The sequence below is a fragment of the Typha latifolia genome, chromosome 7, assembly GCF_019914945.1.
Source record: "Typha latifolia isolate L0001 chromosome 7, TyphaL0001v2, whole genome shotgun sequence".
NCBI classification, from domain to species: domain Eukaryota; kingdom Viridiplantae; phylum Streptophyta; class Magnoliopsida; order Poales; family Typhaceae; genus Typha; species Typha latifolia.
Genome location: NC_133092.1, coordinates 3,640,472 through 3,652,904, shown reverse-complemented (window position 1 = coordinate 3,652,904; position 12,433 = coordinate 3,640,472). Strand labels below are relative to the sequence as shown.

At 35.6% G+C, this 12,433-nt stretch overlaps 2 protein-coding genes across 4 annotated transcripts in view; both read right to left on the bottom strand.

Moving 5' to 3' along the window:
• Positions 1–3,175, bottom strand: part of LOC140791880 (transportin-1-like) — a 39,290-nt gene extending 36,115 nt beyond the window's left edge. Inside the window, exons 1-7 of one of the 3 annotated variants that reach the window (XM_073142591.1) lie at positions 2,610–3,175; positions 2,204–2,491; positions 2,013–2,102; positions 1,838–1,915; positions 1,594–1,674; positions 1,188–1,238; positions 748–833 (exon numbers count right to left, since the gene is read on the bottom strand). In XM_073142591.1, coding sequence (XP_072998692.1) covers positions 748–833; positions 1,188–1,238; positions 1,594–1,674; positions 1,838–1,915; positions 2,013–2,102; positions 2,204–2,491; positions 2,610–2,786 — 851 coding nt within the window. In that variant the 5' untranslated portion in view covers positions 2,787–3,175. The remainder of the gene's footprint in view (positions 1–747; positions 834–1,187; positions 1,239–1,593; positions 1,675–1,837; positions 1,916–2,012; positions 2,103–2,203; positions 2,492–2,609) is intronic. The other 2 variants (XM_073142588.1, XM_073142589.1) reach the window with 2 other exon arrangements.
• Positions 3,176–3,973: 798 nt separating this feature from the next.
• Positions 3,974–10,298, bottom strand: LOC140791881 (receptor homology region, transmembrane domain- and RING domain-containing protein 1-like). The gene is made up of 5 exons (XM_073142592.1): positions 9,520–10,298; positions 9,083–9,357; positions 8,089–8,313; positions 6,278–6,682; positions 3,974–5,192 (listed from the first exon to the last, which is right to left on the bottom strand). Exons 2-5 carry the CDS (start codon positions 9,228–9,230, stop codon positions 4,519–4,521), a joined length of 1,452 nt encoding a protein of 483 aa, XP_072998693.1. The 5' UTR covers positions 9,231–9,357; positions 9,520–10,298; the 3' UTR covers positions 3,974–4,518.
• Between the last annotated feature and the right edge of the window lie 2,135 nt (positions 10,299–12,433).

Genomic DNA, 12,433 nt, shown 5'->3' with positions numbered 1-12,433 from the left:
AGTAACATTAATTTATTAGTACCTATATGGGTAACGTCTATTTTAATCTAATCCAACTAGGAATTTAAGTTTATTTAGAGTTTTTACCATCTCTTATTAATAAATAGGATGGAGGTCTTTGTAGACTATGGTTTTGTTTCAAAGACAAATGATGTTCTTCACATGCATGAACCAAAGATTGGTGTGACGCCAAACTCTCTGTATGATTCCAACAAGCCAAAGCGAGTCCGGTTATCATTTTGATCTAATCAATTGATTTCTCTTTCTTGAAGTTCTTCTTTTCTTCCTTGGTTACGTTTTCTTTGATCCTTCACTCCTGAATCAAAAGATTGTTTTTAGGTGTCAGTACTGTAGCAATTTGTACTATCAGGTACTGCAGCAAGCATACCATCAAGTACTGTAGCAACTGAACAGAACTTTCATTCAATCAGATTTTTGATCTAATAGCTTTTACTTTGTGTTCCTTTCTCTCTCTCCTTTTTTTTTGAGTCTATCAATTTGGTATCAGATTAATTCGTCCAACATCACTATCTTTGCTGGCATTTAGTAATTAATCTATGATGCAACATTTAAATGCAACAAATTTCTTCAAGGACTTTATCTCTGTTTGGACAAAGGGACTTGCAAGTTCATGCATTTCTTATGGCAGACATTGAGAATCAAGAACTTGATAACTAATTACACCTAAACAACATCAAATTCACTTACTTATAACCGTAGAAAATAAACATGGGAAAAAGTGTTTACCAAAACTCGCAAGCCTCGAGAGCAACCTCATCGTCAGCATCCATGTTTGCTTGCAAGATGAACTCAATAATATCTTTCAAATGTGGCTACAATTTTCACATCAAATATCACTTATAATGAAAGAAATTAGAAGGTAGTCAATAAAGCCAAAGGATGATGCCATAATAACAAAAATATTGCTAGCTCATGCAACTTCGGAGATATTGTCAATAAGATAGGAAGCTTTTATCGCATGAAAAGTATATGATGTGCTGTCAGCAGATAAAGGACGAGGGACATCAAATTATACCGTACGAATTCTAAAGAAGGACAAGATAGGATATATTTATCGTTGCATACTAAAAGTGACAAGCTTGCAGCATGAGATACCAAAGCATTCTAACTAAACTGAATAACGACATCAGGAAAGAAGAGAAGAAACAAGTTCAGCTTTTACCTACCTCCAAAACAGTTGGTCGGACTTCAGTGAGTTGAACCCATGCAGCACAAACCTGATAAAAGCAACAGCAGATCATGATAAATGCACTAAATTTGCCTAACAAAAATAGATTTTGCCTATTGCAAACTGCAACGGCATTGTGCATTATAAACAGTCTAGGTAAGACTTCAGATGAACAGGAGCACCTATATTCAAGGTGTTCTGTGCAATAAACTTGCCAATGGTGATCATAAAATCCATGACCTTGTTGAACACCAACACTAGTAGATCCATGATAGAAATAGAAACTCAAGAAAAAGAAAAAGGCGAAAGCAATACGTAAATGGCGGACACGTATAGTCCTAAAGTTCAAGACATATCAGAAATGCATTATCCTAAAATTAGAGATTCTAAAAAAAACAGCAGACCAATTTCCGCACATCTGAAGCAGGGTCTTGAGCAAGAAGAAATAATCCCCGAAGGTACTGATCCATGGAGATATATAAGGCCTGCATAAAAAATTTAAATTATGTGTCAGAAAGAAAAAGAAAAAAACTGAGTGTGAGACATGTATATATATACATATATATTCTTGTGGGAGTGCAAGTGTATGTTACTGTGTTTCTAAGGATTTATATGGCTTTGTGTGTGCAATATGACTGATTTACTTACTGAGGGCATCCTCACGATATACTGATTAATACAGGCAAGAGAGAGTTTTCTGAGTGTTGCATGCGGAGACTGGAAAAGCTGAAACAGACATCGTAAACCAGGAAATGACTTAATTTCAATTAACGAATATAGAAGGATAGATAACACAAATTGTTAATTCCACGAAGACAGACACCTGTAATAATCTTGGTATAAAAATGTTGATTGGGCGTTCAGGATTTCCTGGAACATCCATGTCAAGCTCCTGTGGAACATCTTCGGAGATCTGTCATGAAAATGTTAAAAGAAATTTAAAGAATTAGGAAACACATGATTCGTGTAAATGGCATGTACATTATCAAATTTCCAGAAAGGAAAAAAGCCTACCTTGTATATCGCATCCATGGCACCTTCCATATGATTCAAATCATTGCTGTCCAAACATAGAACAAGTGCTTGCAGCAGCTCCGGCCACCCGAAAACTCGCCCTAAGTGCAAAATGACGCTGATAACCGTCCCAACGGTAGACCTGATGGTCTTATCAGTTGCTCCCAAGCAAGACAACAACTCAGACTTTATGTACTTGCGGTAAGAAGGAAACAAAGAATTATAAGACGTCAACAGATTGTTCTTCAAAATCAAACCGGCGGCCTGCCGTATATCCACAGATTTTCCCTGTAATTTTAACAGAGGCATATCAAGAAAGCACTAAATTGGCATCAGGACGAGAAAGAACCGATCAAGAAGAAATCTTGAAAAGGCGAAAGAAAGGCTAAATAGGAGGAGAGAAGACCTCGGCGCGCGCAAGGATGAAGGCAAGGTAGTTGTTGAAGTCGGGGAACATGCTGTAATATTGGAGTTGCTTCCAAATCCCGGCTTGGTCGGAGTTGGGGGAGATTTGGAGCTCCAACAGCCCGCAAATTGCGTGGAAGCCCTCCTCCTGCGGCTGCCACATTGCCGGCTCCGCCATCCGCCGGCGAAGAAGAAGAAGAGAAGACAGATAAGAGAGAGAGAGGAGGAATCTTGCGATAGGGTTAGAAGGGATTTTAGAGAGAGAATGAGAGGGAAAGAGACTAGTGACGAGACACTACGACGAGAAGCGGAGACGATCACGTTATATAGTACACGGGAGAAGAGGCTGGGGGGAAAGTGAGGAGGGAGTCAAAAGATAATATGAAGTTTACAGGGGCTGATGTGCAAGAGTCAGAGGATAATATGAAGTATCGACTAATAATAGACTATCTTTCGAAGGAGAAACGGTAGAGTTTTCGACCAAAATAGCCCTTTTTTTATTCTTTTTATTGAAATAGACTATCTTTCAAACTTATTATCAAATGATATCTAATTTTTTATAGCCCTCGTAATTCGACGTTTTTATTCTTAGATAATTTTTTTCTTAACCATTAAAAGATTAAATTAAAAAAATTTATATACATAAAACGTTAAACTAATCAGTATTTTAGGATAAGACAAAAATATTGAACTAATTCGTATTTTTGCTTAGAGATAAAATACTGATTAGTTCAATATTTTTATTATGGCTACAGTAAATTAGACTCTATATGATAAATTTAAGGGATAATCTACTTCGGTAGACATAAATTAAAACAGTGCTAGTTAGGTCAAAAACTCGAAACAGTAGCTATATCATATTCATACCGGCAATGCATGAATTCTAAATAGAGTAGGATCATTCTCTCAACTTCACTTCAAGTTAAATGTATACTAAAAATCATTTCTCAAACAAAAAATGTATACTAAAAGTCAATTTTTTGTAGCGAATCATGCTGAGAGGGAGAGAGAGGTGAGAGAGACGAGGAGAAAGGACGCTTTAGCACTACTTTTCTCTTTCCTAATGACCACCTTACAAAACTTCAGCTTTCAATATTAGGTGGCAGAGGAGAAGGCCTTCAGTCAGAGCAATAGATCATACAAAGTTATACTTCCTTTTTCAAGGAGTAATGTGAGCAATCAATAAAGATTCCAAAGTTGGTCAACAGAATTCGAACTTCTCCAGTCTTTGATCCAAGATAGATTCCAAAAGGCTTCAACTAAGGATCATTTCTCTGATTCTTAAGAGAAATGATCAGATAGATGCAAAAGGTACTTATAAAGATATTCCACCTTCATCACAACCATACATATGGAAGAGTAAACTGATGGAGAAGTCCCAAATGAAACAATTGAAAAGAAGAATCCAAGAACAAAAACAAGACTGGAAAACAGTCAAAATGTTTAAGTTCACCGTATAAAAGATGGACATATCAACTTGACGAGAACAACTCACAGAATACCCCCTATGAACAAATGTAGTGCAATCCCAATACATCCCTAAACACTTCAGAGACATCTGATTGATCGAAAAGAAAGAAAAAAAACAAATGAAAATGAGGAACATCGGTGGAACCTGCATACTTATCCTTCTAAGACAACTTGATTGAAGCATAATAGTTTGCATTCGGTATCCCGTTACATGCTTGTGATACTCATTTTCTCAATACCATTAGAGGACGAAGCTAATGAGTATTCTGAAACAACAAAATCACCATAATATCAGCATTTGTCCATTCATCCATTGTTCCGTCAGTGATGCTGCAATTCTTACTCCAGATCTCACACCCATACACCCAACATTGCCAAAGGTAGAAAGCGAAACCCGGGGTAGAGATCTTTCTTTGGAATAGCAAATGATTTGAGAAAGATCAACATCCTGGGAGAGATTGGGCTGATGCCATAGCGGATAGACTGCTCCCTGACTCACTGCAATGCCGCAGGTATGATTGTCGACTAGAAGACCCACCAAGATAGGCTGGGGATGCATTGCTTGATCCAGGAAAATATGGGGAAGCGTATCTTGAATTGATGGATGAAGACAAAGGAAGTCGACTAGAAGACCCACCAAGATATGTTGGGGATGCATTACTGGATCCTGGAAAATATGGGGAAGCATATCTTGAATTGATGGATGAAGACAAAGGAAGTCCCAAGGAATGTGGGGATACAAGATAAGAGACATGAGATCTGTGAGATGATGCATTTCTGAGGTCCGCAGAGCTTCTACTTGCACTGAGAGCAGGTGAGTTATTATATGACCTACGTGGGTTAGGAATACGAGGAGGAGTACCAGAGACAGAGTAAGTTCGGGAAACTGATTGTGACTGAGGAGGAGATATTTGTATAGGCGGGGATGCTGCCACGGATGAATGAAATGAAGATAACCTAGCAGAGGAAGATGGAGATGCAGCACCAGAAGTAAGCAAAGGTGTGCTCTCTGAGGGAGGAGGGATGGCTATGCCTGCACTTGCGTCTTGCTTGCAAACGGGGCAGAATGTTCTCCAAGTTGTGAGCCACAAATCAACACAGACAGCATGGAACTCTGTAAGATATTCACACAATGTATAAGAGAGCAAGCAAAAAATCATTTAAAAACATCAGTTGATGAAATAAAGGTAATATTATTCATATTATTAAAGCATTTTTAATGTGCAAAGACTAAAATAGTGCCTCCAGATTGAGTATCTTGAAGAATCTTACGAAAGGGAGAGCTCCAAGCATATCAAAGAGATTTCTATCCATACAAACTATTGTAAAACCTTATTAGTTAGTTGTTCCCTGATTAAGACCTCCCTTGCACTTTTTAGGATGAAAACTCAAGATCTTGAAGATAAATGAGAAAAATTGTACTTCATTATGTTAAAATGAGAAATGCAGACAAGCTAGACATCAAATTCTTAAATATTTGTCATCCAGCTATCAAAATACTGAAATAATGCTTATTGTCAAAAGGGTTGATATTGTCAGACAGTGAAAATTAAAAAGACCTATAATTGCTCATTACCTTGGTCTAGAATTACGTTAGAGAGATCGGACAAAACCATGACATCAAGATTAGAGTTCCTGTCCTAAAGCACATGTTCAATGAAGAACATAATTATCAGAACTGAATGGAAAACCGAAAACTACACAAAGTTGAGTAACTATTGAAATTAGGAAAGATTCCCATGTATAGATTAAAGATGTGGGCAAATTTATCGAAAATTATATGGTGATGTATGAATTCTTTTCAGTTCCACAATTTTGGAACAAGTATTAAGTAACTTTTCACTATGTCAAAATGGGGTCTTTCTAAAAGAAATAATGTAGAAATTTTATTTCTGCACAAGATAGAACAAGGACCAACCAAGGAATAAATGTAGGATCAATAAAAGGATGTTGTTCTATTAACAAACTTGTGATGGATGATAATGCCATGAAGTACAAAGTTCAATGTGAAGATGTCTTACAGAGATATGTTCAGCAGTCCACAAAACACATACACATGGTGATTAATTACTATACGAGAAAGAGCAAGTAATAACATCACTTCAGATAGTCACTTCCCAAAGTATCTAAAAGTAATCAAAATCTCTTAAAAGTAAAATAAAACAATATTGACCATCTAGTCATGTTTAAATGACTTACTATGACGGCACGGCAGTACTCTTAGCTTCTCTCCAACATTGTAGTCTTCTAGGCATATAGCACACATTCTCGACGTACAATTATCCTCCAAAACTGATGTGAATATGAGACTTGGCATTGCTTTCACTAATCTACTGCTCATCCCATGAAACTCCCTGATGTTAGGAACTCGAGGTTGTGCACGCCTGATGCGGTGTCTGCGCACAAAAAAACATGTAGCCAGCACAGCAGACATTGCAAGCAGTGATATGAAGGAGATGGCCAGGACCGACCATACTGAATTTTCAAAAGTTGGTATAATCCACAACTCCATATCAGTACGCCCTGCATATTTCTTCAGCATCTCGCCTGAGGCCTTCAAGACAAACACTGCATGTATGTGGATCCCACCTGAAGTTCCTGCCACTGAAACAAGTTTAAAGTTAGACCTACATACCAGAGGAGAGCATAGTGGTTGAGAGGAAATAGAGTTAGCCAGAACCCAGATCTTGTTGAACTGCATCTGCAATGTGAGGCAGATTGAAAAACAAGGACGGAAAAATAAGAAAGTAATCATTAGTCAAAGTTTATACTTTATACTCATGCACCAGAAGTGTAATAGTGAAGAGTTGAAGAAAGAAAATGGCAAAAATAAGGTTCTTCTGGAATCCGCAAGTCCTATTGAATAATTAACATGCTATTAAATGTCTCGTACAAAATTACATTACTACAGAAATGAACCAGGGAACAACAATATCCTTAATGTAAACCAGATTGCTTATTCACGGGCCCAAATGAAAAAGTTCATATACTTCTTATCAAAATAGAATATTATGTTTCCGGTTTCTTTTATTCTTGAATTCTCAATATAACACGTGTGCAACTTTACTGAATCTCTTTATTCACAGGATAGCTGCATATTTCAAGGAAGCTTTATCCACGGGGTGAATTATTAGCAACAGTTTGCGTAGCTTCTTTTTATTACAATAGAAGTCAGGGTTTCTATCAGATTTTCAAAAATGGAATAATTTCCAGGAGACTACACTAGGAAAACAATAGCTGACCCATATAGTTGCGAGTAAAGGTTTAGTTGTTCTGGATGATGCGACTTATCCAAAACTGCAGTAAAGATATGTTGATCAAAAAGGAAAACTGTTTCTTGTTACAAAAGAAAAGCAACAGAATAAGCATCCCCACAAACTTCTCTCATGCCCAATGATTTAATAAGAGATATATTTTATCATTTTCCTTTTGAATCAGTTCCATCATGTTTTCATGTTCCAACTGAAAACTTCCCCTTTATGATCAAAGGAAAGATTATTCGGATTCCCATTGCCTGATAAGAATAGGTCTTGAAAGTCAATTGCAAAATCACCTCAACCTTCCCTGAAACTCCAATTGCAATCTAGGGGAAAAAGTAAAGGAAGTTTCTAAAAACAGTGCACCCTCGGAAGATTGTATATGCCACTCTCAGTACATGTGAGTACTGGATTGAAACAGATGGCATTGCATAAGGGTAACATGATAGAAAAATAGACATGTTAATGGAGGTGAGAAAAATGGCCTCGTTCAAACAAAACCATCAATTTCATCATTGACTACAAAAAGAAAAGGTGAAATGTGCACTTTTAACCACCAAAGAATACGTACAATTATTCCTAGTGAACTTTGATGTGAAAAAACTAAACATGCTAGGAGATCCTTCTGCAAAGCGCAACATTACGTGCACATGAAAGTAAAAGCAAGCATATGTGTACATAACTACTTCAACTGAGAAAGGAACAGGCTATGCTTTAAAAATTCAAAATAGGTGACAATGAGAAGAAAATTACTTGAAACCAATGCGCCACTATCTTCATTGTCATATACAATTGCGGCTTTAAAACCAGCATTCTGTGCACTTCTGACCTTATCATCGAATGTGCATCCTCCTCTTATAATCAACACAAATGGAGAAAATTGACCTTCGACAACTTTATTTGTCAATTCAGTGCATGCATCTAGAGGCTCAGCAACATACAGTACACCACATTCGCCTGAACCTTTTATTGCAGGAGCTGTAGAAATACAGAAAGAATATTGTCACGTACCTAAAGGGTACAACTTTTAGAAAAAAGAACTGAATCTAAGAGAGACATGGCGAGGAAGGGGGAGCTGTCGTTGATGAGGAAGGATGACACAATGACCAAAAGAGGTTTGAAAAGAAAATTAGCTATGCAAACTAAAAAGCCAAAACAACAGGCTTAAGAAGCCTACAGAGAGCAACGTTTTATACAAGCCTCTGTAATTAATTTGATATATATATATATATATATATATATATATCTTCCCAATACAGGCTTCCATCAGATACATTCTTTGTTCCAATATGGAGACTCCCACATATCTATTCTCAAATTTAAAGGATAGAAACTTCACTCTTTAGTCCATCTCAAAACAAGTTATTCATCCATTTGTTGGAAAATATTTTCACTTCAACCGTGTCTTTGTTTTCATGCCTGTTACTTTAATTAAACCAACATAGACTACATAGTGGATTCCTCCCAAAAAAATTCCCATCTCTCTGATTCTTTCCATCAAATCCTGGTTTTTTTTTCATATTCTAGAGATACTATCAACACCAATAAAACTACATACAGATAAAAGAAAGTTGTTGCTAAATAAAGGAAAGAAAGAAAAAACCTAATGCATTAAGTCTATGCTCTTCAATTATCACTGCACACTTGAGTTGCAAACTAAACAGAAATTAAATTGCAAGAGACTAAAGACACACAAGCATGTGATGTCGCATAGATCAAGATACACATAACTAAGGTTGCAGCTTACCAAAGTTCGCCTCCACATCATCAAATGACAAAGTCACATTATTCCCCATCAGCACCACATTCGCAGCACCCAACCCAACCATCAGATATACAACAGCACAGACAAAGTACGCATACCTTCCTCCACCCTCATACTTCGAAACACCCATTTCAAACGCCGAAGAAAAGAAGAACAATTATTTAACCCAAACACCAAACTTGACTTTACATCTAACCACTTCCAATTCCCAAACCCTTATCTCATCAAACAGCTATAGCTCACCATCCAATCCAAACCTGCAATATTAAGCATTAACTACCCAAATCAATGAGGCAAACAATAAAAGGCAATATGTTTCCAGCTGGGTATGAGAAATCGCGCGGCGAGAACGATTTTTTCGCAGAAAAAATCGAATCTTGATGCAATTAACGGGAAACAAAGAGGGGAAAAGGGATCACCTGAGACCTCTGGACCGAGAAGAGAACGCTGACGACCGAGAGGATCGAAACATCCGCTTCCATGAGAGGGGTGGGAATGGAAGAAGAAGAAGGCGTCGGGGTACATAAAAAAAAAGGCGGCGGATTAGAGCGGAGGTGGATCTCGCCGAAGATCTGAGCCTATCCACCCACTTTGAGGCCCGTAGAAATCTCTGAGATTAGTTGATTTGATCACGGGATTAGCAGACGAAGCCAACCAACCGTGTCTGGTATGACAATATTATACTTTATCTCTTTGGCGAATGGATGGTCGGATATGCTTTTGGTGGGAAGGAATCGCGAATCTTGATGGTTAGTTTTTGGTGTGAATTTGGCTTTAATTTATTTGGAGGGAGTTGTTTGATAATATTAAAAAAATGGAGGTTAAAATCCTTTCTTTTTTTCTGCAAAAAATAAAAAATAAAACTCCAAGTTATAATATGTGCAATATAGACTACATAGAGTTGAGGAATTTCTTCCGATTGAAGAAAAAAAGAAGAAGAAGAAGAAAAAAAGTGGTAATTTGTATCAATTAACTGCCATGAATTCAAAATGCTCTATTAACATCAGAGTTCAAAAACTACAAAAGACGAAGAAAAGAAAATCTAAGAGCTGCCAAGAACTAAGATGAAGAAATTTTCAGCAGCCAAGGAAGCAGGCGATCCACTCTCTCTCTCTCCCCCCTCCTCCCTATCTTTTTCAATACATATGTCATCACTACCAACAAGCTAATAATTTTATGGTTAGAGGAGGGGTCTGGTCATGGCGGTGGTGTTACGTGCTACTTGCTTTTATCTACAACTCTTATCTGTTCTTTGTCAGCTTATGAGATATTATTCCATCACTATGTCAATCATACGAATGTTTGTTCCTGGAGGTTTCAATCCAAGTGAGAAGGAAGCTTCGTATGCTAAATAATAACTTATAATTATTAGGTTTTTTTTACCTAATTGTCATTAAAAACTTTTCAAAATATTATAATTATCATTCTATTTTTTTTTTAACCAAGAAAGTTGTTGACTCCTTCAGAATTGTTATTATTATAATTAGTTTTTAGACATAATTTATTTTTTTGATGTATAGACTCCTTGAACTACTAGAAATATCTCTCCCTCTTCATGCTGTAAATGAAACGACTAAGATATCATAATAAGAAGCTAATGATATATTAGTAAACTACATTATCTCTCTTATTTCCTTTAAAATATAAAGATAAATATATTATATGGCAACTTACATGACTTGCGCATGATATAGCTAACGGAAGAGATATTTGAGTCATTTTAATAATTTCATCGAATTTATATCATTATGTATTAGAAAAAAAATTTAAGAGAGGTATATAAAATATAGTGTTAATTTATAAATTTTAAATATAATTAATCCTATTTTCTAACAGAATATTAATAGATGCGTTCAGATAACTAAATTATCCTTCTATTTTAGTGTTTAGCTATAAATTATTTATCTGATTTCTTTTAGAAATAAAAAAAAATAGTAATATTAGATAGCTTTCGAATAATTTTAAGCAATTTATATAAAGACAAAATGATATATTTTGTAATTGGTTAATTAAAGTGATAGAATGACATTGCTTAATGATTTTGACAGCGATAATGATATTTTTAAATAATGTAACAGTAACTATGATACTTTAAAAAATTACTAATTCCGAAGACGGTGATCAAAACATGCAATTTGCCGAGTCTAACTATAGTCTAGCCCAAGGTCGGAGTCGGGCCTGAATTGGGCGGGCTTGTTACGGGCCTGATCGAGCTTGGGTCTAAATTTTAGACCTCGGTGTTCGGGTCGGGCGGATGTGTTAGGGCTGAGTTCGACTCAACCCAACCCGACCCGACCCGTTAACAATCTATACTGGGCCAACGTTACGTTCGTGGTCCATTAGATAATGTCACTCCGGTCATATCTCAATTCAAGCCTACTTAACAAATTCAATTTAAGTCTCTTAATTAAGCTGGTTGGATTGAAAGAATCGATTAGATCAAATCCTAAAAGTATAAGATATGATATAAACAATTAGTTCTAATCGTACAGAACTATATATCAAAACATATAAAAATATATATATATATATATAATATTAAAGTTTAGAGATAAATACGATCAAATAAGAGATTTTAAGGTTATACATTGCATACGAAAAAATATATTATAAATTTCTCTAGCTTTCTCGATGTCATAACAAAATAATAGATGGAAGAAGTGTTCTATTTAATTTGTCTCCTTCCTGTTTTAATTCTGGGCTGCTAATGCTTATAGGGTGTTAATAAATTTAATTCAAGCTTAACTAGTCTAATTCAATCCTCCATAAAAATGGTAGGCTCAAACTTAATTTAAGCTTGAATTGAATAAGACTTGATTAGAATTCTAAGAACCAAATAGATCAATCCTAAAATGATTAGGAACGATATAAATTATCACAATCTAATTGTCTTGAACTATACACAATATAAATATTAATATAATACATACATTAATTTGAATCTTAGCGAGTTTATCTCCAGCTGAGCTTGAGCTACTTGATTATTTTAACAATCCAAAATGTTATTAGGTAGTGTTGATAAATAAAATTGATCCGATCCTCCCATAAACTATGCCGACAAGAGATTAAAGTTATAATGTATGCTTGCTATATATATATCATTTTACCTATTCCTCGTAATTTTTGACTTTGCGCACGCTTACAGAATATAGCTAATTCTAGAGTAGTTATTATAATTTTTAATAACATGATACTATTATATTATTTAGTTAAATGCTAGTATAGAAAATAATAATAATAATATTTTATGTGACATAAATTTAAAATTAAAGTAAAATTAAAGTAACCGAAAATAGTGAATTTGTATCGAGAACTAGTGATAGTTTAAACTAA

What these genes read in the sequence shown, in the direction of transcription:
- LOC140791881 (XM_073142592.1), bottom strand. Translation starts at nt 9,230, where the DNA reads ATGGGTGTTTCGAAGTATGAGGGTGGAGGAAGGTATGCGTACTTTGTC. An exon ending in TGATGTGGAGGCGAACTTTG is followed by an intron (nt 8,314 to 9,082) that starts GTAAGCTGCAAC and finishes GTATTTCTACAG; the next exon opens with CTCCTGCAATAAAAGGTTCA. An exon ending in TAGTGGCGCATTGGTTTCAA is followed by an intron (nt 6,683 to 8,088) that starts GTAATTTTCTTC and finishes AACTTGTTTCAG; the next exon opens with TGGCAGGAACTTCAGGTGGG.